Source organism: Cyphellophora attinorum, assembly GCF_001299255.1.
Source record: "Cyphellophora attinorum strain CBS 131958 chromosome Unknown Contig17, whole genome shotgun sequence".
In the NCBI taxonomy this organism is placed as follows: domain Eukaryota; kingdom Fungi; phylum Ascomycota; class Eurotiomycetes; order Chaetothyriales; family Cyphellophoraceae; genus Cyphellophora; species Cyphellophora attinorum.
The window spans coordinates 233786-258299 of NW_017253245.1; the positions used below are offsets into that span (position 1 = coordinate 233786).

Here is a 24514-nt window from a genome sequence, read left to right on the forward strand (position 1 = left end):
TGATCTTCGACAGTGAAGATCCGTATGATATCTATTCTGAACCATGCTCCTTAAAAAGCCAGCATGTTATTTGCTACAATTAAAAATACCCTCAAGCACCACCCTTCTCGACGTCCCTATCCGTCGCAACCCCCTTCTCCACATCCCTCCCCTCAGTGGCCGTTCGCTCACTACTCTCATCACCCCCATCAGCATCTCGCGCACCATCACCAGGCCTAATCCCCGCATACTGATCAAATACCACTGAGCTCAACCTCCTCATCTGCCCACCACCCTTCTTCACCGCCCGCCTTCTCAGGTACACTCTCTTCGCCCATTTCCACGCCTCGATACCTCCAAAGAACAACACGGCCTCCACAATAATTACACCCCACTCCCAGCTAATCCCAGTGTGCTTGAACACATCATGGTTGATGACAGGAATGTACAGCAGTGCAAAGATGGACACGAACCCGAACATGACCGAGTAGAACAAGAACTTGTTGCGCCAGACGTCGTGAATCCACTGCGTAAAATACAGCTTTGACTTCGGCTGCATGCGGAAGAAGGAGCGGCGGAAGTTGATGAGCTCCCATGCGAGGAAGAGGGAAAACCAGGTCATGCTGACGAACGTCGTAGCGCGCGCTCGGAAGACTGTGTCGCAGTCTGCAGAGTAAGTGTCGTTGCAGGTTCCCGCGCCGAGGTTTCCATCGCCGAACCCCCACATGACGATAGTGAAAGATGCGAGGCAGAGACATGCCATCCATGCGCCGTAAACCATGATGTCAATGAGCAGCTCGTTGGTGAAAATGCCTCGTTTCAGGTTCTGTGGTGGCCTCGACAAGATGTCCGGCGCAGCGATCTCGAGACCAAGACCCATGTCAGGCAGACCGGAGGTTACCATGATGATCCACATGATTTGTACAGGCGCGAGTGGGAACACGGAGATATTGGTCTGATCCTTGAAAGCCAACCCAATGAGCAGAGTTGCAGCCTGAGCGATGTTCTGGGCAAGTAAATGCAGCACAAACTTCTGGATGTTGTCGAAAATACGTCTGCCTTCCTCGATTGCGTTGAGAATGGAAGCGAAGTTGTCGTCCGTGAGAATGATATCGGATGCGTCCTTGGCGACGTCAGACCCAGCTTGGCCCATAGCGATGCCAACATCTGCGCGCTTTAGTGATGGCGAATCGTTTACGCCATCGCCCGTCATTCCACAGAAGAGGTCTCGTCGATGCAGTGCCTCGATCATACGGACTTTGGTCTGAGGCGCACAGCGAGCGATAACAAGCGGCAGCACCGGCATAGCGTCGATCTCGTCATCTGTGAGCTTGTCGAATTGTGCTGCAGTGGTGACCATAATGCGGTTGACCTCACTGGACAAATTGCCGAGTTTCTCAGGCACGATTCCGATCTGCTTAGCGATTGCCAGAGCAGTGCCGGGGTGGTCGCCGGTGAGCATGTGCACGCCGACTCCGGCACGGTGACAGCGCTTGACAGCATCCCTGGATTCCGGACGTGGGGGATCGTAGAGACCGACAAGCCCTCGTAGGGTCAAGTCATTCTCGATCTTCGCCCGGGTGTCGTCGGATGTGTCGTGCTCGCCATCCCATGGCTTCGATGCGAGCGCAAGAACACGCAATCCTTGACTTGCGAGAGCTTCCATGTTGGCGAGAACTTTCTCCTTGAAGTCCGAGGTGATGTCGATGAGTTCATCGTCGCCAGATAAGTCAACTTTGACGCAAGAATCGAGGACGCGTTCGACGGCGCCTTTTGTGAGGGCAAACTGCTTCTTCGATTGTGTGTCTTCGAAGATTACGGACATCTTCTTCACATCCGACGAGAATGGATATTCGGTGATGAGCTTCCAAGCTGGGTTGTCTCCTTCGACCTTGCCCTTTCGGTTCCAGTCGAAGCGAGATGCGAAGACTTGAATAGCGATTTCGGTGGGATCACCGCGAGCAGTCCAACCTTCGTGGTCAGTAGATTTGTACACCGTAGCTAAGTTAGCAAGCGAGGCGACCTTGAGGAATTCTTCCAAAGGCAGATTGTTCTCCAAAAGCTGATCATAAGTCTTGCGATCATCCTCCTCGGGAGGCACATCGTACTCGCTGTCCTCGTCGTCCGCGGTTGGATCGTTTACTTGGTGGAACAAGTCACCCATAGTCGGGTTGAATGGCTCGCTGCTCTCGCCAACAGAGTACGTTCCCTTCGCGGGAATCCAGGCCTTGCGAACAACCATGCGTCCCTGAGTGAGCGTACCAGTCTTGTCGGAACAGATGTCTGTGACGGCACCCAGTGCCTCGAGAGCGTTGAGCTTGCGTACGATGACATGGCGCTGCACCATGCGCTTTGTCCCAGCAGCCATAGTGATCGTCAAGACGACAATGAGCGAAGCAGGAATCATAGACAAGCCAGTAGCCACAGCGTAAATGATGACCTCGCGATTATTCTGAAACTCGTTGGCAGCCAGGCAGATGATAGCGAAAACCACGGCTATTCCAAAGAGACCGATAGCAAGCTGGGACAGTTTTCGTTGAAGAGGCGTGCCGACATTGACGCCCAAAAAAGCGCCGACAAAGTCGCCAACAGTGAGACCATAAGCCTGGGCCTTGCGATGGATATGGACCTTGCCATCCCTCGAGACCTTTGGTTGTCGAACGCGCTGGTTCTGCCCACGTAGAGCAGCGGCGATAGTGCCGATTTCGGTGTACATGCCTGGTCAGAGTCAGTAAAGGTTGGCCTGTAGTCAGAAGGGATGTACGTACCGGTAGCGAAAACCATGCCCCGGGCACGACCCTTGGTCACCGTTGATGAAGAGTAGGCGACATTGAGGCGATCTCCAGGACCGGTATCTTCATTAAAGGTTTCTTCAGCATTCTTCTCGACTGGCAATGACTCTCCGGTGAGCAACGCCTCGTCTGTTTCGAAGTTGGACACCTCCAAAAGCCTAAAAGGTCCCGTTAGCTGTCACATTCATAGTATACTTGGTGGCATGATGACGCCTCGGATTCATACCTGATGTCAGCTGGAACAGTATCTGTAAATTGTCAGCACACCGTTGCGGCTTCTCATTATCGCTACTCACCTCCGGTTTTCAGTTCAACCATGTCGCCAGGCACCACTTCAATGGTGGGAACCACAATTCCATCGCCATTTCTGATAACGCTCGAGGTCGGTGAAGACAAGGATCGCAGTGAATCCATGGTCTTTTCTGCTGAGTACTCCTGCATGAAACCGATGACAATGTTGAGGAAAATGATTCCAGCTACGACACCGCCCTCAATGTAAGAGCCAATTCCAAAAGAAACGCCCATGGCCAAGAGAAGCACCTGTAAAGGACATCAGTCAGTACATCTGCGGTCGCGCAGGAATGATGAGACTCTGCTTACCAGCATCATGGCGTTCGCGACCTGACGGACCAGGATTCGGACCGGGTTCACCCCAGGTCCATTGTCGAGCTCGTTTTTGCCGTATTGTTCGAGGCGTTTCTTTGCGTCTTCTGGTGTCAAGCCATCGTCTGCGCTGGACTGAAGCTGCTGGCAGACATCGTTGAAAGTCAAGCTGTGAGCTGGAGCGGACATCGGCTCATTGCTCTGGCCAGATTTGTGGTTGGCGAGCTTCTGCTGAAGTTCCTTGTCCTTGCCCATGTTGTCGGACACGCTCTCGCGAGCTTCGTTCTCTGGATTCGAGTTTCTCTGTGCGATCGCTGTAGATTCTGTTGGTAGTGATTTAATATACGCTAAGGAGGTAGTCTGGTAATAACTGCAGCAGCGAACATCGACATCAACTAGGGAGGATATGCTAGAACTGTCGTCTGGTAAATTTGAGACGATTTGATCGCGGCCTCGAGCTGCTTGTTGGGTAAGGAAAAGAGAAAGGCTTGGTACTTTGCCCCGCGATACAATACCTATATACTTTGTTCATAAGTGAGCACCGATGAACTCATATGGCCTTTACGCAAGGCTCTTCGGAAGACAGCCTGGGCAGACTCCATTGTGAAGCCATCAGAAGCGAGAAACACAGCAGCGGCCAAGAGCCAAGCCACGCGTAGAAGACTCTGACCTTGAAGCCAAGGCGTGGAGGCGTCCGTTGATTGATACGAACGAGTGTTGCATGGCTGCTGTGGTAGGATAGGACGGGGTTGATGACAATAGCCAAGAATTCGTCGGTGCAGTGTAGGCGTGCACGGCGAAGTCAAAAGGCTAGAAGACCCCTTGGCTTATTACCTTAATGAAGTCTTCCTTTCCCTCGATCGGCGCATCGGTTGAGCTTACCAGAAATCGATGCAGGCAGACCAGCTGTCACATAACGTGCGACAGCATTGCAGGCATGCGGAACTTTTACTGTCTTACCTGCCGTGGCGAACGATGGACACAAATGAGCTGCTCGCGAAGAAAAATGCGATCGTGATGAAAACACGCCGTGCTTACCGACGCGTTAGAGCGATTGGCCCCGCATACCGCCGAGGAGCACGCTGAGGCCGCCAAGTTACTTGGCGCGCTTGGGTGGCAATGGAAAGTCTGTCACCCATCGGCCCACGGTGGTTGAGCAGGACGACTTTCCGCTGTACCCTCGGTTTTGTATGCCAATCACGCACCTGACTGCAAATTCCGCTGATAAGAGATCACGCCATGGTGCAGAAGATGCATTCGCCAAGGTGACGCCGAGCCGTGTTCCCGCATGGACAGCTCAACGTTTCTTGTTGAATCCTTAGTGCTGTAAGATGGCACAGGCATGGTAAGCAAATGCTAAGGAACCCGCAGCTGTATAGATCGCGGACAAGTTCGTGCTACGTCCGCAAGATGCTGATTTTGCCCATTAACTTTGAAGATGACAACAAAATCACTACCTAAGCAACGATGAGCGTTGACTATCAGCAGCGTCAGATATTGTCGGCGCTCGTCGGCGCTCAGGTCAATGGTATTAATCCAGCAGCCACGACGGAAATATTGACTGTCAGTGAAATTTGCCATGAAACAGATTTGTGACTTGCACTTGACGGCCTCATTTTATAAGGTAGTTCACTATCAAGGGCTCCGGGCGATGTAGAAAGAAGCTTTGGGTATCAGGTACTGGGAGGAAGTCGCGGATGGTAGGTCGTGACTGCCGCTTACAGCGTGACATGCAACAAGGGAAGGAACGACTGGCGAAACCAGCTAGTACGGAAGGAAACCCAGTTCCATGCATTCCTCGTAGGACAGTTGGCAAGCCTCACTTCAGAAAAACGTTGCTGAGCTATACTGGGCCAGGACAAGGACGGTGTCAAGCCTCTTCACGCGTAATCAGGTGGCAGTCTTAGGCGGTCAGACCACAGATACACGTCGAGATCAAAGCCATGGAATATAGACGACATGCAACACAAGAATACGTGGGAATGCGAAAGCGAACAACATGGATATATAGACTTGGTTTGCTGGTATAGGAATCGCTAATGAAGACACTCCGCGCCAAAGTCCTCCTCGTGGTGCCAACTTCAATCTGCTCAGGCTGTTGACATGCAAACACCGATGTCGCTCATGGCCGCTACGTCTGCTTCTGTACGATCACCAAATCCGGGCGGCGCACATCTCTTAACCTTACGAAGACTTAGCCATCGTGTTGAGAGCGCTGCCATCCTTGAACCACTTGATCTGTCCCTCGTTGAAAGTGTGCTGAAGTTCGCAGTCCCATGCCTCACCGCTCTTGGGGTGAACCTTCATGGTGACGGGCTTGCCGACTGCGAGCTTCGTGGCGAGAATGTCAACTTTATCGTCAGGATTGATCTTATCGTAGTCGGCAGGGTTGGCGAACGTGAGCGGAAGCATACCCTGCTTCTTGAGGTTGGTCTCGTGGATACGAGCAAAGCTTCGGACAACAATTGCTGAGCCACCAAGGTGACGAGGCTCAAGAGCGGCGTGCTCACGAGAGCTGCCCTCGCCGTAGTTGGAGTCACCGATGACCACCCACTTGATGCCGTCCTTCTTGTAAGCGCGGGCAGTGGCTGGGACGGCATCGTATTCGCCGGTGAAAGCATTCTTCACTTTATTGGCCTCACCGTTCTCCGCATTGATTGCGCCAATCAACATGTTATTCGAGATGTTGTCGAGATGACCACGGTACTTGAGCCAAGGTCCAGCCATCGAGATGTGATCGGTTGTAGTCTTGCCCTTTGCCTTGATGAGGATAGGCATATCAGTCAAATCCTTACCGTCCCATGCTTGGAAGCCGTTGAGGACCTGTAGTCGATCGGATGACGGCGAAACCTGAACTTGAACAGATGATCGGTCTTCAGGAGGAGCTTGATATGTGTTGCGGCCGGGATCGTAGCCACGAGATGGGAGACCGTCGCCGGTTGGTGGCTTAAGCTTGAACTCCTTGCCATCCTTGTCCTTGAGAGTATCGGTAAGAGGGTTGAAGTTCAGGTCGCCAGCGATAGTGAGTGCCACAACGAGGTCAGGTGACGTCACGAACGAGTGAGTTGCTGGGTTTGCATCGTTTCGACCAGTAAAGTTGCGGTTGTAGGAGCTCAGGATCGAGTTGGCTTCTCCCTTCTTGACGTCCTTGCGATCCCATTGTCCAATGCAAGGGCCACACGCGTTTGCAAGAATGATGCCACCGAACTCCTCAAGAGTCTTGAGCTGACCATCACGTTCGATGGTGGCTCGGATTTGTTCTGAACCGGGAGTGACGGTGAACAGCGACTTTGCCTTGACACCATGGTCCATAGCATCCTGTGCGATGGAAGCCGCACGTGACATGTCCTCGTATGAGCTGTTGGTGCACGACCCGATCAAGCCAACCTTCAACTCTTGAGGCCAGTTGTTCTCAGCCACTGCGTCCTTGAATTTGGAGATTGGCGTTGCGAGATCCGGAGTGAAAGGGCCGTTGATATGTGGCTCGAGTTCAGAAAGATTGATCTCGAGATGCTGGTCATATTCGGCGCCCTGGTCCTCCTTGAGTTCGTGACCATAGCTTCGAGCGAAGTCTCCGATTTCCTTGCGCTTTGTCGCTGCCAAGTAATCGTACATGCGGTCGTTGAAGGGGAAGATAGACCTAGAGACAGAGTCAGTGAGGTTCAATAGTTTGGTAGTCTTCCACGCACGTTGTCGCGCCGATCTCGGCTCCCTGTAACTGTCAGCCAAAACACGTTCGTAGTGTCTCATTAGAAAGCGCGACGTACCATGTTGCAGATTGTGCCCATACCCGTGCAAGATAGAGTGTTCACGCCGGGACCATAGTATTCGACAATTCTGCAGATGATCAGCACCTTCTCGCTTGACAACTCGAGATGACTTACGCTCCGGTTCCACCCTTGACAGTGAGCTCACCAGCAACCTTGAGAATGATATCTGATCACAATCAGTATGTCATTCGGGGATCTTCGCAGCGCTTCTCCCTTACCTTTCGGTGCAGTCCAGCCAGACATCTCGCCAGTCAATTTGACACCAATAATCTTCGGTGCTTTGAGCTCCCAAGGCAGATTCGCCATAACGTCCACAGCATCGGCTCCACCGACACCAACAGCAATCATGCCAAGACCTCCAGCATTGGGTGTGTGAGAGTCAGTGCCAATCATGAGACCACCGGGGAAGGCGTAGTTCTCGATAACGACCTGGTGAATAACTAGAGCTGAGGTCAGCCTAATTTCGTTGATTGGGGCGTTTGAACGCACTTCCAGAGCCTGGCTTCCAGAAGCCAATGTTGTACTTCGCGCAGGCACTTGACAGAAAATCGTAGACCTCCTTGTTGATATCGATAGCTCTTGACAGATCCTTCTCGCCACCGATCTGTGCCTCGATCAAGTGGTCACAATGCACGGTAGTGGGCGTCGCAACTGAGGGCATGCCGGCCGACATGAACTGCAGAATAGCCATCTGAGCAGTGGCATCCTGGCAGGCTACTCGATCAGGTCGCAACTTCAAGTACGAAACACCACGTTCGATATCTTGTTCATGCGGGTTGTCAAGGTGGCCATAGAGAATTTTCTCGGCGTATGTGAGCGGACGGTTCAGTCGGGATCGAACGACAGACAGGTTCTCGGACATCTTCTTGTAGTTGATATAATGGCCTTTCTCGTGTATCGTCATCTCGACCTTCTTATCGAGAGGAGGATCGGAGACGGAGGCATAGCCAGCTCTGAGAGCACCTCGCAGAGGCTGTCATGGAGCGTTAGTAGAGCTTTACACCCTATAACCGCCTATTTACTCACTGCTGCTTTGCTCAAGCCCTATCATGCGAACGTTAGCCCACGCTCAGACAAACACGGCGTTATCTTTGAAGAGCAGCAGTGCGGAGAAATGCACATGTTTTGCGGCTTGGATGGAGGGGCTGTGAATGTACTTACCAGGCGGGCCGCCAGGCGAGCGGGCGACAGCATGCTTGCGACTATGCGAAGCTCTGCTTGATGTGTAGCAATAGGATAAAGAGGAGTGGAGAGGGACGCAGGAAAGGAAAGCAGAAGGAAGTCGATGTGAAGCTTGCAGAGTTGCTTTCAGAAACGCAAGCCGAGCCTGGGATGAGCTTCAACAGCCACGCGATTGGCCCGAGGCCCGGATGCTCACAGCCTGGGGATTTTCGTTGCTCTTGTCGTGCTTGACTTCACTGGCAGTCGTTTCTCTCGGAAATCACAAGGATGACAGATGTCAACAGGCTGGTAAGGCACGCTGTATAAAGCTTTATCTCAATGACCTCGTTCCCATCGCAGCGACTGGGAAAGCACGATCTCAAAATTGTTTGGTCTGCAGACACCGCCCAAATAGGCTAGATGCTTGGAAGGTTTGAGGTCATAGCAACTTCCCGTCCACTTCATGCTTACACTGCTTCCGTTCTCATATTCACTTCGCCAGATTATCCTCTCTCACAGACCTGCGTTCGCGCACAGCATTGTCTTCGCCCACCGTCTACTCCTTCGCACTGCTGCAGAAGTTCTGCACCCGAGAATTGAGGCATTTTGGCAACCCAAGCGATCCGGCACCTTCGCCGTTTGCCCGAGACAAGCAAGGCTGATTCATGCCTTTCTGCTTGTACCCAATTGGTTGGGAGACGTTATCCCGTTGACTCCATTCCGCTCCGCGAAAAAAGTGGCCTCTTGCACGAGAAATTTCTTCAACGCGATTCAAGTCATCGGCCAATGACCTCGGCATCTGTACATTATTTTCGGGACATAGTATCGTCTGTGCATCACCTGCCACCATCGTCCGTAACAAGAGTGATTTTGTCGTAGAAGTCTTGTCACTATGACCTCTCATGCCGCTCGACGCATGGTGAAAACCAAACGACATAAGCGGTCAGTACTCTTGCTCGACTATATGCGGCTGCCACTGACGAGTCGATAGGGGTCTTGATCAAGTCAAGGAGGATTTGAAGAACCCACGACATCTAGCACAACATAAGGAATCGAAAGCCGCTGAGGATCTACCAGGCTTGGGAGCCCATTACTGCATACAATGCGCCAAGTACTTCTCAGATGCTCACAACCTGAGCGAGCATCGAAGAGGCAAGGCTCACAAGCGCCGCATCAGAGATCTGAAAGAAGAATCTCACACGCAAAAATTGGCTGAGGCGGCGGTAGGTCTTGGCACTGACAACGGCAATAAGGGATGAAGACGGGGTCGATCGATACGGAATCGACATGGAAACAGCCACGGATCAGCCATGCTGGGTTATTGCCGGGCTAGAGCGACACAAAAGCAGCTTCTCTACCCGCGGGTACCGAAATGGTTCGGCGCTTCATTTCGGTGGTGCTCGGGGCAACCCGATGAAAATGCCACAACCACGAAAATGCGGCCACGACTGTCCAGACGGTCGCAAAGCATGATAGTAGTGTCGTGAGCGCAATGAGTCACTGGCTATTGCAGTCATGCGTGGAAAGAAAGCCCATAATCTCAGGCCTTGGCAAGGAAGGCAGACCGCCTCGGAATCTTGCCGAACCACTATTCAGGCACCTGATCAGATCCGAAAATCATTCCGTACGCGGAACTCTCACGGCGGCACTTTGATCTCCTTCGGAACATCTGAGTGGCTTTAAGCAGCCATCAAGAATGTGTTGAGGTGCCGCTAAGCGTGACGCAACCATCTGTTCGGCTCATAGGCAGCAGCTACGCCTGCTCCAATCCATGGCGTGCGGCGATACTATCACGGAAGTCCTTGCCATTGAGTCATGAGACCCGGCATTTCATTCTGCTGCAGAATCGATACGGCCTTCTCCACTGGGTTTTGGCTCAATATATGTGCGATACAGGCTATGCCTCGGACTGAGCTTTTATTGAATGATGAAGATATGGGACGGAAGCGCCAGAGTACCTGCTGGTGGCCGTCGTTGTCTGGTTCCTGAGGAGAATATGACTTGGTTGTGATATCTGGTAGTGGCCAAGTAGGTGGAGATCTGTGGGTCAACTTGCGTGCACCTTGCATATCCATAGTTAACGTGGCCCAGACCCGTCATACATCGTACCTTGGGGTGACTTATTATGTACGTCGTGTAGGCCTCCAACTTGCAAACGGTCAGAAGTCATCCTTGTGTCGTCCTAACTCCGTGCAGGCGACACTTGAGCAACTAGTTTTTACTGTGCACTTGGACTGCTTTGAAGGCACGCTGCATCTCCAAGCTGCAATAATAACAACGCGTTCGCCCAAGAAGCGGCTACGACACTTCTATAACATGGTCTCTAACTTCTGCTCTGTTATCAGTGCTTATCTCAAGCTTCAACAGCTTTCACTAATTACAGTATTGGTGTGGGAGCTCATTCGCGCTTTCAAGGTGTCTACAATAGTGCTCGCCTTATTTAAGGTTATCTTGTACATTAATCTGTCTAAACGCTTGCTTCAACAGTTGGCACAAATGTTTAAGACTGCCCATTCAAGCTTTCACACTTGGAGAGATGATCCTGTGCCATCGTCTTGTCTCGCGAGTCTAGAGACACTAGATCAGCTGCTCTGACTGCAGTACTCTGTGCCGGACGCGATGGATACAGGGTCAGCATGAGGCGAGCCATCAGTGTGCTCCTCGTGACCCACCAAGTGCGGCAGAGAGAGTGCAGACTCAGTTGTACAGTGAGTGACAATTCACTCCGTTCAGACGAATGGGTGAACCTCTGAACTGTCACATGTCTATGTCCGCGGCCTGGGAGTCATCACTGCCGCTACTCAGACGCAGCTGAAGTCGTCCTTGGAGCTTTCTGACATTGGTCTTTGCCTGGCAGTAAATGGTCTGCTCAGATAAACGGAGGAGAGGTTACTGTGTTGCAGAACCCCTCGAGTCAACGAGTATGCACTCGAGAGGGGTGTGAGCTGGACCGGACGAAAAGGACCGTATGTTTGCAGAGTATATACCAGTTGAGAGTCTTGAGGAGATCCAGTCATCCGGTCTTAGGTAGACTTCTCTGAGCCGGTTGACGTGGCCGGTAGCCGTGGCAGGTGCTGGCTGACGCACCTGCCGCTCGTGGCGGTCACGTCAATGCACATTGATGAGGAGGAGCGATTGCTGTATGGGCCTACGGCAGTTGCCTAGTGTAAGACGAATGAGTAAGGAAGGCGCCAGCGGGACGTGAGCGTGTCATCCGATCGTGGGCTCATCCCCTTGTCAGCCGGTCTCGGTAGAGTCCAGACTAGACCGGATGACTGTGTGAAAAGGGTTGGCGAAGCGCCTTCCCGCACCTTTGTGCGCGCTTCACGGCATCTCGACGAGCTCGTCAGTCCTTGTGCTTCTGCTGTCTTTGTCTAAGGGAAGGACGTGCGAGGCCAGCTGTTGGCGCGCGAAAGTCGTGTCATCCGGTCTTGCAGATGATATATTCCTGTGTAGAGAGACCGGTTGACAGCAGCAGCAATGGTTCATATCTAGCCGACTCACCAGCGGAGAGAATCGTAGACTGACACTGCTGCACACGCTGGGCGACGCATGGCTGAAGAATTACTGGGCGTTCTTCTTACAGCGGCCTCTCTGGCTAAAAAGTCCACCAGGTACAAATTGTTCGCACAGACGCTCAAGTAAGGCTCATCTCAAGCACAATAAGTCAATCAGCGTATCAGTGCCAGGGCCTCAGCGCCCTCCCTGGCCGAGAAGACCATAATGGGCAGCACTTTTTGCGATAGCCAGGTAAACATTTCAGGCCATGGAAGGAAAAAATTCGGCTCTGTTAGAGCCTTCGTGTGATGCAGATGTATTATGTGGACCTCGCTATCATGCCCTCGTTGATATTCCCAGTGGTGCCGTGCGGTCTGAGACCGGTCCGAAACGCCGAACTGATTTTTCCACCAAAGACGGAGCATACGAACCAGTCCGCCAGATGCGGGTAAGACCTGTCAAGCCCTGTCAGACCTTGACGTTCGCTACATGCCAATCGACTACATGACTACGCAATCCCCTCGCCTTCTTCTCCCACTAGCGCCCTCCCCAGCCGTCGCTCCTACATGCTGATAACTCCCCGGCATGCTCCCATACGACGGCTGCCTCCCGCTCCACCCTGCCGGCGGCATACCCTGCGTCGGCGTCGAAGCCTGATCCTGGTACGCACTCAACCCTCCCGGGCGTCCAGCATTACTCGACAGTATACGACCATGGCCTGGCCTCTGCTGCGGCCCACCCGACCCGCTGCCATAGTAGGGCGCGTTTGGCCCTGGTGGGTGCGCCGATAAGTTATTACTGCTACTGCTGGGGCCATTGCCGCCGATGGTGCCCGTAAGTTGTGCACTGCTGCTCATAGGACTGACACTCGATTCAGCCCCAGGTCCAGCAGTGGGATGCAGCGGACTGCCGACAGGCGGAATGTAGGGTCGTCCCTTAGCTGCCTCTTCATAAGCAGGCGGCGCGTCTTCATCGTTTGCATCTGCTGGGCGATTCACTGCTGGCGGCCCTTGCGACCGGCGAGGCGGTACGGTCGGACGGTTCTCTGGCCTGTCGGATACTGACTGGTTGGAGCTGGTGAGCGTTATTGGAATGTTTCCGGTAGAAGAGCCACGGGGTGAGCGACCGGGCTGGAGTCCGGCATTGCTGCCCCCTGAAGAAGCGTTCGGACCGGATCTGCGGCGGCGAGCTTGTTCGGCGCGTTGGCGCTGCTCTTCTTCCTCTTGGAGCTGCAGGGCCATCGCGAAGTCAGCATCATGTTGTTCTTGTTGCTCTTGGGGCGAGAGTGGCGCGTTGATTGGATCGTTAACGGTGAGATGTTGTGTATCTGATGACATGTTGTTCGCCTGATGGTGTGAGACGGGCATGAAGTCGCCGGAGAAAAAGTCGTTGCCTCTCCCGCTTATGTCAACAAGCGACTCCCAGATGATCTCGTCTCTATCCGCATAGCCAGCATCCGTGATCAAGGTGAAGAGTTGGCCGGATTGTGGATGCTTATAAATTGTGCTGAAGTGGTCATTCCGAAACAAGATGGCGAACGACCCAGATGACAGCGACTGCTGGATTCTTCCCAAGCCCGTCTCTGTAAGTTGCGTGGGATGTAGTCTGAAAAAGTTCTTGATGGACGTGATATCTTCCCACACGCGCTGCTCATCCTGGTTGAGTCCATCTCTTGTAAGTTTATACTCCAGCTCCTCTTCATTAAATTGTATAGCTTGGGCATCCTCATACGTCTGCGCTGACCGTGAAAATGCTTGCTCAGCATCGGATCCTGTGTCGGGTATCCACCCATGTAGAAGAGGAACGTTGAAAGAGCCGTATAACTTGATATCTCCAGTAGCTTCGAATCCGCCGGCAGTGATCTGTGACCTCTGCTGTTGAGGCATATCTAGCATAGAATGCCTAGCATCCATCAAATTCGGAGGAGGCTCTCGCACAGGAATAAATCGCGGGTTGGCGTTCATGCCTGTTCGGAGTCGCATCAGAAAAGCACTGATCTCCTCCACGTCTATTGCCTGATTGTTACTTCGCTGGATGAGTTCGTCCATTAAGGTCTCAATGATGAGCCCCAGCGATACTTGCTCTCTAGCACGAAGCGCATCGTCGAGGGCTGCTTGAGACTCATCTCTAGCGCCTAGAATCAGAGCATTGACCAGCGCCAGGAGAGGACAAGGGCCATTCTTGTTTTGTGTGAGCATGGAGGACCGTCTGAGTCGTCCGGAGCCATGATCAAACCAATTGAAGTGCTTGATCTGATAGGTCTCGCCCCTTTGCTCGTCGAGCTTGGCCCGATCTGCATCTGATAACGGCGTCGTGATGACAGCCGGTCGCGGTGGCTTGGGTGGTGGTACGCCTTCTCCGTTGTTGATTAGCTGGCCACGAATTAGAGGTGGTCCTGGTGGCGGTGCGTATATCTCCCCGTGCTGCTGACTGTTGCCCTGATTTGGCCCCATCGGTTCTGGTGCATCGAACTCTTCGTCGTCTAACAATGACGGCTCTGCTTGGGACCGGCCACTACCTGGGCCCAACGGCGAATGACTTCTTCTTTCTGGTAGTCGTATTATTCCACTTTCCTGTCCTCCTTGTGAAGTGACTGATAGCCTTGGTGGCCGTTGACTCGCTATTCTTGTTTCATGGCTACTCTGGTCTGGCGGCCAGGACCCTTCTGATTCTTGTTGTTGACTTTCGTGTGACCCTGGAATCAGTGAAGCCGGGATAGATGGCGGCTGCCTTGTCGAGCTCTGATGTGGACCAGAGCTGTTGTTCACCGGGACTGCTGTCGAGGGCTGGTCCTGAGCTCCTCCGGCCTGCTTCCAAGGGTTGTCCTGCGCGTTGAATTGCGGAGCTGGTGGTACTGGAGGTCCCTGTAAACTTTGCATCGACTTCCATGGATCGTCCCGCTCTTGTGGTGTCTGAACCTTATGATAGGCACTAGGATCTGGCACGTTGCCTGCGATTGTCATGCGGGAGAAGTCTGTTATGGACGCAGCGAGTTTCAGCTCTCGTACAGGAGCCTTGCCCTTGTCTTCCGGCTCTTGCTCGACCGTCTTCCAGGCATCGGCTTCTGGAACAGGCGGTGGCGCGAATGACGGGGGCGGAGGTGGAGCAGCCGCTGGCGGTGGAGGAGCATCGGCAGACGAGGCATGCCGGAAGGGGTTGTTTGAGGCAAGGTCATGCCGAGGAGGACTACTTTCTTCCGGTGGAGGTTGCGAGCTGGGTAGTGGTTTGCGCTTGATGCTCGTCGGTGATGGGATCTGAGGTACTGCGGGCGACGGTCGTCTCGGCTTTAGAGAATCGGGAATGCTGCGAGCAGGGCTCCGATCAGGGCTTCTCGTAGTCCTTACGGGACTTCTTGTAGGAGACTTATCGCCAGCATCATCGTCGTCCCACCAGTCCCTGGATTCACCACTGTCGATCGAGGAACGAGGCGTGTCCTGTTCCGATCCTCCAGGTCTCAGAGCTTGTGGGATGTTGGTGAGGGAATGGTTACGCTGGTGGTGGTTGGAAGTCTGGGCTGTTTGCTCTGGCCCTGCTGTCGGTTGCTGATCTTGCCATGGATTATCCGAGTCCATGAAGGAAGTCTGAGACTGCTGGGTGTTTGGCGACGCAGACCCAAACAAGGCGCCGTTTGCTGGACTGATAGAAGCAGCTTGCGTACTTGAAGCCGTGGGTGATTGCGGATAGGGAAGAGAGTTCTTGAGTGTCACCATCGTGCCGGGTGACTTCCACGGTCTTGCAGGAGAAAGTGAATAGATGCAGCCTGAACCGATTCACATGCTCCAAAGATGGGGGAACGGGGACAAAGTGGCTGCGCTCAGCCCATTGCCGTCGGCACGGGGTGACGAGAAGACGGCTGCGGCACACAGTGAAATTCCAGTCAACAACGATGGAGGCCTGTTTGGTGCAGCCGGAGTTCGAGCGCCAACACCGCGTAATCTTCGAGGCCAGTGTACGCATCCCACTGGCAATCCCAACCCGCTACGTCAGTGACCTGTGGCTAGTGACTGCCAAGACTTTGAGGTTGTGGCGCAGCCGTAAAATGATGAGAGCAACAGGGGCGAGGACTGACCTGGCAGCCCTGGAGCATACCTCAAGTCTTGAGTGCAGCGGCAGAAATGACCAAGTCTCGATCTGACAGCAGATGACCGGCCGCCATCGCACCACATGACTCTGCTCATATAGAATTGGACGAGGCTTTAATAGCCCAAATCGAAATTGCGGGCCTGGCTTCCCTACTTAGTACTGTCATACACGCTCTAAATTATAATTCAGTTGCCCTTCGACCAACGACTTGGCGCATTTTGGCTTCTGCCAATTCAGCGCCCAATAGACCCAACTGCATCGGCAACCCACAGCTCATCCTGCTCATCCCATGCTGGTGGCCTATGCTCAGATCCCACTTCATCAGCCAGCACGTCTTCTTGCCCACACCTCGATGCTGCTTTCTCCGCCATTACCCTCATGAGACACCATGCCCGGCACGCGGACCTGCTCTCGCTGCGAACGCCCACAGGTAGTACAATGCCTTCTTGAGACTCGTCATCAAACCCTCCATCTCGCTCCGGTGCATGTGCTGAAGATTGAGGCACATCTCCAACACGATCACAGCCACCACTTGGGTGATGTAATGAAGCAGACGCCACCAAGGGATGATGAGCGCCACCTGGTGAGGTACAGGAGCGTCGGGAAGATGATCCATCAGAGTGACGGCAGCACGCACACAGGCGCGCGTGCACCGTAGGTTGAGCGTATGCGACTCGCGAGACTCCTCGTCGATCTGGATTTCGCAGAGGAATGGCCGGTAAAGAATCATTTGCAAGCTGAAGAAGTTGAGCTGCAGCTCGAGGGCAGATCTTGGGTCGACTTCTATGGCTGTTCCAGACGGCGCTTTTTCTGCAAAGTCTTGCTGCCACGCCGCCATGTCCCTTTCGAGTCGTAGGAGACTAGATTGAACGTCGGCCCAAGTTAGATCCGCTGGACTGAGGTAAATTGTCGAGCCGATTTTGTCGCTGACTCGGGTCAAGTCGAGAGCGAGCGCAAAGCAGACATCACTGATGGGAAATGTCATTGGTGCAAAATTGGACCATACTACTTTACCGCCGGAAAAAGCCTCTGTTCGTGCAGGCAGATCCAGATCAGATCCCATGAACTCATTTAGCAGGGCACTCGAATCCACGTTGAAGCCTGCTATCGGTTGGTACAGGTGGTCTGGTCCTAGAGAAGTTGGTGTTGATATGATCGAGGAGGGCACGGTCATTTCATTCTCGTGGAGGCATTTAGGCCTCCCCGTCATTTCTGACAAGATGACTTCAATTCGGTAAAGGGACCACCATACGCAAGCTCTTCGTTTGTGTTGAGATTCCGACATTGCTGCATCCGTCACCTTGAGATGAAGCCCAAGTGCGGTCGCATGGCGGATGGTTTGGGCAATGATATTCCATGCTCTGCTGGCAATCAGCAAGGTGTGCAGTTTTATGCTGATGTTCCTACCTGTGAATGCTGCCATTGACGAGCAGATAAAATCCCAGAACTGACATAGATTGCAGCATCTCAAAGCTGGGATGATCCACCAGCACTCGATGATCGAGACCTAGACCGCGCGCTCGCGCGTAAAAGGTCAGATGATGATCGAATGATGTGCCTACGCCGTGATCAGATATCTGCCGCTTATCCAAATGCGTGACTGAAAGCCACTTCGCCGCAACTGCCCACATAATATTCAGCAAAGCCAGCAGAAGTCTCTGTGTCCAGGTCGGCATCTGCGTTGGCTCGATGCTGGCATAGAGCCGCTGAACCTCTGCCAAGATCTCCTCACGATCAACGAAGCGGAATGCTCCGTGCGTGGCTGCAAAGTAGCTTTCGGTGAGTATGAGGGCCACTTGTAGTGGAGGCAGCTGATAAGATTCAACGTAATCCTCATCGATGCTGAGCAAATCGTCGTCCTCTGCCCAGTAACTTAGGTTGGCCTGGGGGACAGTCAACTCATCGATCTCTGTATCTCCCAGGTCGAACTCTAGGTGGGGCGTATTGCCGCTGAGATATCCTTTGATCCGTTGTAGCCATGCCACGTTCGCCATCTTCCCCGCATGGCCCGGCATACCATTTCCATAGTCCAGATCAACGGCATCAGTGAGCTCTCGTATGCGGTCAGGAGAGCCGACATCAGGTAGGACGAGGTTTTCGCCACGCGTCTCGTCATCGAATTCTTTGACTCCCTCGTCGATGTCCATCGAGCTGCTCGTCGTCTTGCTGACTTCTGTTGGAGCGTTCGTCGAACGAGTGCCAGATAGTTGGGATTGAGCAGAGCCGGAAGATTCGACGCTGTCTTCCGGAGGTTTCATCTGCGATGTGTTAAGCCAGCAACACGAAATTCGCAGAATGTACGCACGTCATCCAACAAGCGAAGTAGCTGAGCGTGACGCGCGGGCTGAAGCTCAGACTCCTCCGTTACAGCCGTCAGAGCATCGACTAGGCGCCGCTTGTCGCTGCTCAATGCTGCAATCTCTACGGTGTTCCGCTCCAGGAATCTAGCCAGATCAGCTTGATGGCCTTGCCGCTTTCCCAAACACTCACTTCTTGTTGCGTTCGCGCTTGCGGTCACTGTAGTGGCATGATGCTTTATCCTTATTGCACTTGACACAAGGATGTCCTCCAGAGCACTTCGCTCGAAGTTCTCGACACCTGTCGCATGCATGACCAGTCCTGACTCGTGCTGGCAGCTCGGGTGAACGATAACCGGCATTGCTGAAGGATGTAGGACGTCGAGTTTGAGTTTGCTCCGCCGTGCCGGGCGCGATAGGAATGTTCTTCTGTTTCGGCGGCATTACCTAGCTGTGATGGTGTCAAATGATGTTCGCGAAGGTGTGTTCGCTTGACAAGATCGCGTCTCGTTGATTGGACACAGGTTTGAGCGCAACCTCGTGGATCGTGACTTTGTTGTGCTCAAGGATCGTGAGGCTGAAAAATACATAGTCCCTACTAAGAGTGCCTGTCGTAACGCCTGAAAAGACCGTCTGGGGTGGCGAGTGAGCCAAGCTCCATAGCAGGCAATCGAAATCGATGGTGTGAGTCGCACATCATCGCAATGCAAAGATCCTAGTGCCGATGCGGTGTCCAATCCAGGCCCAAGGTCGAGCTCCAGGCTGGTACGGAGGATTTTCCGCACGAGGCCAGGGAAAACCCGTTGTCAGGACTCGTGAACCCTCCACTCAGCGTTGACTGGATCTGGAGAGATTTGCATCGGAAGAACAACTCCGCACGACTGTACTGTCGGCGTCCATGGCGCGGATTAGTGGGCCGGCTAGTGGGAAAAGAATCCGGAAGACCCCATGACGTTGTGTGACAATTGCATCGATGTGTATGCCCACCTCGGACTAAGCCAATGACACAGCGTACTTGCGTGGTTCTGGCCACTGGCTGACATTCAGCACGATAGGCTGGGGTCGCAACTTGGCAAGCTGACAGATGGGAGAATTGGAAGGACGTTCGCGCAGAGTACGGCGTCGCGTGCAGGCAAGTTGTGTAATGGCCCTTCTAGCGAACCGGATGACGAGCAGTCCCCATGAAGTAGGGCGCAACCAGGAATGGCAAGCATCACCACGACCAAACTGGTATTGAGACTGTTCAAAAGCTTTTGAATGCGTGTCTGGCTTCGCGGCGCACGTCTCTCGAAAAGTTTCATAATCTTTCGGACGCTCGGGTATGCAGTATCCCTAGTTGATCATATGTTCATATTCTCATGACGGCAATAATCTCAGTAGTCGTCACCCCTCGAGACAACCTCCTTCACGGTCGGCCTGAGCAGAATCGTATGCTCGAATTGTGCCGTATAACTCCCCTTCACATCCACTAAGGGGGGGTATGCTTCCACAATACCGCTACTAACCAGATTATTCAGTCCTAGCAGATATTTCTCCTGACCCAGTCGGTCCAGGTACCGCCGACAGAACGGCAGAGTGCCGAAACTCTTCTTAATCACACTCAACAAGTTCCTCGCCGAGGTGACACGAAGCGGCACATTGGGCGCATCACCTTTCAGCGCATAATGCGAGCACTCCAGATCGTCAGTGACATATCCCCGTCCTGTAGATCCAAACGTCTCAATAGCGAAGACTTCGCCTTCCTCCATCTTTGTCTGGTCGTTTGACTTGACAATGGGAACAGACTTGCCGCCGTGGATGCTGTTTTGCACAATGTCGTGGCCATTGAGGTTCCGAATGGCTTTGATTGGGTACGTCTTGCCGTCCAATTCGATCTCGTAGCTCTCCATAGTCTCCTGGATCGCGGCACCGATATCGCCCACACGCACGTCAATACCGGCTTCACGTACACCAGTGTTGGTCGCCTCCCTGACGGCGGTCAACAGGTTGTCGTACTTGGGGTCAAATGCCATAGTGAAGGCGCTGTCGACGATATAGCCGTTCAGATGCACGCCGAAGTCGACCTTCATGACATTACTTTCCTGCAGAATAGTCTTATTTCCTGCATTGGGACTGTAGTGAGCCGCAATATGGTCGAGGTTCAGGCCTGTGGGAAAGCCGACGCCTCCCTTGATGTTGTCACCCTCCTCGAGCCCCGGATGACCCGTGAGAGCGCGTGTGCCTTCTTCAATCCCTTCGGCAATCTCAGTCAGGCTCATTCCAGGCTTGATGTTGGTCTTCGCCCACTGCCGCACTTGTCGATGGATCTCAGCGGACTGGCGATAGTCGTTGAGCCAGTCGCTCTTGACCCTATCCAGGTGCCGCTTCTCCTCACTCGTGGTGCGATAGGCATTGTCGTACTTTGTGTAAGGCACCTCTTCGCCTGCAGGGTAGTTCCCACTGGTAAATATCTGTGAGAGCTTTACTCGTGGTGGGTCTGTCTGTTGCTTGGGGCCACCTTTCTTCTTCTTGGGCTTTCTCTTCTTCTTCTTTTTGGCTGCGGCGGGCGCGCCTGCATCCTGAGGGCCATCGTCCTCCGAATCATCGTCTTGGTCGCTTAGATTTCCATTGGTGCCGTTGGTTTTGCCTGGTATTGAGGCATGCTCGGACTTGTCTTTTGAACCGTTGAGCGCGAGCTTCGACAGGTCGTCGGCTGTTTTTGCCGCCATGGTGGCTGATGTCAAAGGGACTCAGGCGTAGGAGGGGCGGAATGGTCGTTTAAGTCTGCAAGCAAAGTTCTAACTTCTGGATGACAGCGGGGAAAACGACGGAAGTTCAACGGGTGTGCGCGGAGATTGCTGCAGTTTATCTCCTACACGACTCGGATCGATCATTAGCCTCGCGGTAAGGAAACTGCCTCACTGTCTGCGTATTCAGCCAGCCTGAAATATGTCTTCCTGGCATTGACTTCTGAGGACAGTCACGTCCTAGCCCCCCGTGAATCGTGATTACAAGCTCGAGAAGTCTTCGTTCGTCTGCTAGTGCATGTTTAAGCCTTCACGCCCTTCAGGTGATTTGCGGTCAGGCAGACAATTGTTCCTGGCCATCGAAGCAGAAAGAACGCCAACCATACAGGTAAGAGTTGTATATATGTCCTCAGAAGGCTCTTTCCCGGCTTTTGAGTCACAACAGCAACCATGACCACCCCCAAACCCACCACACACCAAGCCCCAACAAACCTCCGCGACGCCCAATCCCTCCTCACAACCCACTGGCGGCCCCAGCACATCCTCACAGCCAACAACACCCACTCCTTCAAGATTGCCACGATCTCCAACTCCTTCATCTGGCACGCCCACCCCAACACTGATGAAGTATTCTACGTTATCTCCGGCGGCCCTCTGATGATGGACATCGCCACTGACCTCACCTCCAAACACGAAGATCAGGGTTTTGAGACCGTGCGCATCAATGTAGGCGATCTCTTCAATGTTCCCTTGGGGTATAGGCACCGGCCGTGGGTGGAGCAGGAGACGGGGATCTTGATGGTTGAGAAGGTCGGAACGGTCAATACGGGGGATGAGGAGGGGAGTCCGGAGGGCAAGGAGAGGACGGTGATTGTGAGGAAGGGGGACGGTGAAGTCGCTTAGGTTGTCAAGTATAAGGCAGGGCCTCACCAACAGGGAGCACCAAGAGGAGACTTCAACGATGTTGAAATTGGAGAGAAAGACTTCTGTTAACTGCGAGGGCCGCTTGACGCGAATGATTCTTCGAAATCTCTTTTGGACATTTCGACACTCAGCCTCCCGCGCTTGTTGGCCATAAGAATGCTTGATGGGGGTATCGTGAATTAATGACGCCGGTGTTGGTACAGAAATCGGGTGTACTTGAGCGACTGAACGAAACTCTTACGCCTCTGTCCTTCCAATGGTCAACGTGTGTTGCAATGCGCTCGCAAACCCAAAGACTGGACGATCGCAAGTGACCCAAGGACAAGGCATCCGTAGCCCTCATAGACTGAGTACCGGACCTGGAGGTAACGCCGCATTTCAGGCGTGGAGACCAAGTGATCTGCATTTAGGATTGGCGAGGACGTGGAAGCCGTGAGACCCCATCGCTGAAGGACTACTCCGGGACATCGTCGTCAACGGTGGCATGTCTGGCCCGAGGTTGTGGTTGAGACTCATCCGTCGCGTTGTAGCCGTTCGCGAGTGTGTCTACGCCAGTCGACGTGGACGCTGTGGACGTCGTCTGCTCGACGCTTCCCCATGACGGCAATGGCAACTGAGCGGCGGGTTCACTCTTAGTGGCTTCCGGCGCTGGCACTGCTTCTGCTGCTGCCGAACTTGCTCCTTCAGTCGGTGTCGTCTCCGTAGTACACTCACTCGCAGGAGTAGATTCAGCATTTCCAGCACCCTGACTGGGCTGAGTCGATGTATCCAACGCAGCCTCCGCTGCAGCCTCCCTAGCCCGTGCGGCATTGATCCGCTCCATCTCTGCCTGCATCTCAAGCCGTCTCTGCTCTTCGCGCGCTGCAACGTGCCGCTCACCAACGCCTGGTACCAGACTTGCCAGGAATAATGCAAGGGCTTGCTCGATCCTGTACAGAAGATCCCGCATGACGTTGGGATTGGCTTGACGCTGGCGCTGGGCTGCGTTGCGTTCGCGAATGATTCGTGCTGCTGCTTCTTCCGGTGTTATGTTGACTGTACCTTGAGGTGGCTGGCCAGTCGCGTTCGGAGCGGTTCCGTTCGGTAGTTGAGCAGTAGCAATAGGTCGAGGCTGAGGCTGAGGCGGACCAACCAAGGCATCGAAGTGCCTACGCGCCACGCGGAGAACAGTGTTGATTGGGTTGTCAGTCGGTAGTAGAGAGATGAGGACCGCGAGGCCCAGCAAAGACCATCGACGCCAAGTTCCTGGCTCTGACAAAACCCAGGCGAACATGTACAACCTAAGAAACAGCCAGGCTCGGTTGTTGACCAAAGCCAGGAAGCCATCATTGGGATTCTGAGCTGCCGCGCCAGCCGCCGGTTGAGCAGGTTGTCGTAAAGCTACTTGCCCGGGTAAAGGATTGGCCACTGCTCCCGCTGCTGCCGCCGCTGGTGGATTGGCTGCGGTTGTCCTTACGGTTGTCCTACCGGCAATTCGGGTACGAATCGCGTCCTGAACGAGACTTCTCCGGATTGGCGGAGTACTGGTGAAGTAGCCGTGGTTAGGTGAGAACAGGAGAGCACGAGGTCCTTGTGGCGAGGACAGAAGCCAGACGCGGTCCTGAGTCTGTGGGGCCGCGGGTCGCGAGGGCTCAAATAGAGGAAATACAGACCTCGGAACCTGGGGAGGGAAGTGGCCTGGTCTCGGTAGTGGGAAGTTGGGATTTGCAAGAGTCGGAAGTTGAGTATGAAAGTGACCGGGCCGTGGTAGCGGAGGCGTCGACAAAGGTCGTGGCATCTGGACTGGCGCTTGAGTGTCCAGCCGCTGTGGACGCTGAGCTGAGGCTTGTGGTTGCGTGAAAGATGGACTGATCCCAGGGGCATCGATCAATGGCGGCTGGGGTAGGCCAACAGATTGGCTAGCTGGTTGGCCGTTGGTAGTGGCGACGGCTGGGTTCTCCTGAGGCCCGTCAGGTGTTTCAAGCTGCTGGGTGGCTTGCGCAATTCTAGCAACTTGACGTTGATGCTGGGCTCGGGCGAGCTCAACAGCGCGTCGATGCTGTTGTAGCATAGCCTCGGTTTGCTGATGTAGCATGGCCCCAGTATGCTGATGCTGATGTTGCTGCTGATGTAGCTGTAGATGATGATGCTGAAGCGCCATCTGCTGTCCCTGTTGAATGAATTGGTCGAAGCGGCGTCGATAGTCATCAACCTCTCTCATGTCATCCTCAGCGGTCCGGTCAGTGAGCATTGTGCCCGGGGGATGTGGTTGTCCAGCGTGCATGCCGTCTGTTGCTGGTGCAGAAGCCATCTGAGGTGGCCGGTAGTGTGAGGCGGCCGGCCTAGTCTGTATGATGATTTGTAAAGTGTACGGCAGAAGTCCCGCCGGACCATCTATCCTCAATGCCTCCCTCAGTGTCTGGTTGTCTTGCAGAAGAGGTCGGCCCTGGTAAATCAGCCGCTGTTCCTGAGGTGTAGGTGTCTCGAGCAGTTCGGTTTGTAGGCGAAGTCTGAGTGCGCCAATTGTGGTATCGGCTGGCACTGCCCCAACATTGTGCGGAGGCCGAGGGTTTCCTCCGAGTAGATATGTAATTCGGAGGTTCACAACATCTGGACTATGTGGTGCTGGTTCGGCGCTGGAAGCGCCATTCGAGGACGACATGCCTACTGCCGGAATGACTGAAACGAGCGGTGTGACATTG

The 24514-nt window shown here is 53.8% G+C and overlaps 8 protein-coding genes across 8 annotated transcripts; 2 read left to right on the plus strand and 6 right to left on the minus strand.

Annotated features, from left to right (window-relative positions):
- Positions 1-91: 91 nt before the first annotated feature.
- On the minus strand, positions 92-3629 carry AB675_5798 (Calcium-transporting ATPase 3; the record flags this gene model as incomplete). Its single annotated transcript, XM_018146034.1, has 5 exons — positions 92-2697; positions 2748-2929; positions 2998-3019; positions 3068-3311; positions 3372-3629. 5 exons carry the CDS (start codon positions 3627-3629, stop codon positions 92-94), a joined length of 3312 nt encoding a protein of 1103 aa, XP_017998725.1.
- A 1929-nt stretch (positions 3630-5558) lies between these two features.
- AB675_5799 (Aconitate hydratase, mitochondrial) lies at positions 5559-8338 on the minus strand (the record flags this gene model as incomplete). The annotated part of the gene is made up of 8 exons (XM_018146035.1): positions 5559-7014; positions 7064-7086; positions 7142-7211; positions 7259-7310; positions 7363-7584; positions 7634-8117; positions 8171-8188; positions 8306-8338. 8 exons carry the CDS (start codon positions 8336-8338, stop codon positions 5559-5561), a joined length of 2358 nt encoding a protein of 785 aa, XP_017998850.1.
- Positions 8339-9197: 859 nt separating this feature from the next.
- Positions 9198-9564, plus strand: AB675_5800 (Zinc finger protein bud20; the record flags this gene model as incomplete). Its single annotated transcript, XM_018146038.1, has 2 exons — positions 9198-9247; positions 9297-9564. The coding sequence occupies 2 exons, from the start codon at positions 9198-9200 to the stop codon at positions 9562-9564; spliced, it is 318 nt and encodes a 105-aa protein (XP_017998828.1).
- A 2558-nt stretch (positions 9565-12122) lies between these two features.
- AB675_5801 (uncharacterized protein) lies at positions 12123-15513 on the minus strand (the record flags this gene model as incomplete). Its single annotated transcript, XM_018146039.1, has 2 exons — positions 12123-12258; positions 12308-15513. The coding sequence occupies 2 exons, from the start codon at positions 15511-15513 to the stop codon at positions 12123-12125; spliced, it is 3342 nt and encodes a 1113-aa protein (XP_017998859.1).
- A 749-nt stretch (positions 15514-16262) lies between these two features.
- On the minus strand, positions 16263-18627 carry AB675_5802 (putative transcriptional regulatory protein; the record flags this gene model as incomplete). The annotated part of the gene is made up of 4 exons (XM_018146040.1): positions 16263-17247; positions 17294-18144; positions 18192-18330; positions 18377-18627. The coding sequence occupies 4 exons, from the start codon at positions 18625-18627 to the stop codon at positions 16263-16265; spliced, it is 2226 nt and encodes a 741-aa protein (XP_017998769.1).
- Positions 18628-19556: 929 nt separating this feature from the next.
- AB675_5803 (Methionine aminopeptidase 2) lies at positions 19557-20891 on the minus strand (the record flags this gene model as incomplete). The annotated part of the gene is made up of 1 exon (XM_018146041.1): positions 19557-20891. The coding sequence occupies one exon, from the start codon at positions 20889-20891 to the stop codon at positions 19557-19559; it is 1335 nt and encodes a 444-aa protein (XP_017998800.1).
- Positions 20892-21359: 468 nt separating this feature from the next.
- Positions 21360-21812, plus strand: AB675_5804 (uncharacterized protein; the record flags this gene model as incomplete). Its single annotated transcript, XM_018146042.1, has 1 exon — positions 21360-21812. One exon carries the CDS (start codon positions 21360-21362, stop codon positions 21810-21812), a length of 453 nt encoding a protein of 150 aa, XP_017998715.1.
- Positions 21813-22287: 475 nt separating this feature from the next.
- On the minus strand, positions 22288-24474 carry AB675_5805 (uncharacterized protein; the record flags this gene model as incomplete). The annotated part of the gene is made up of 1 exon (XM_018146043.1): positions 22288-24474. One exon carries the CDS (start codon positions 24472-24474, stop codon positions 22288-22290), a length of 2187 nt encoding a protein of 728 aa, XP_017998745.1.
- Positions 24475-24514: the final 40 nt, after the last annotated feature.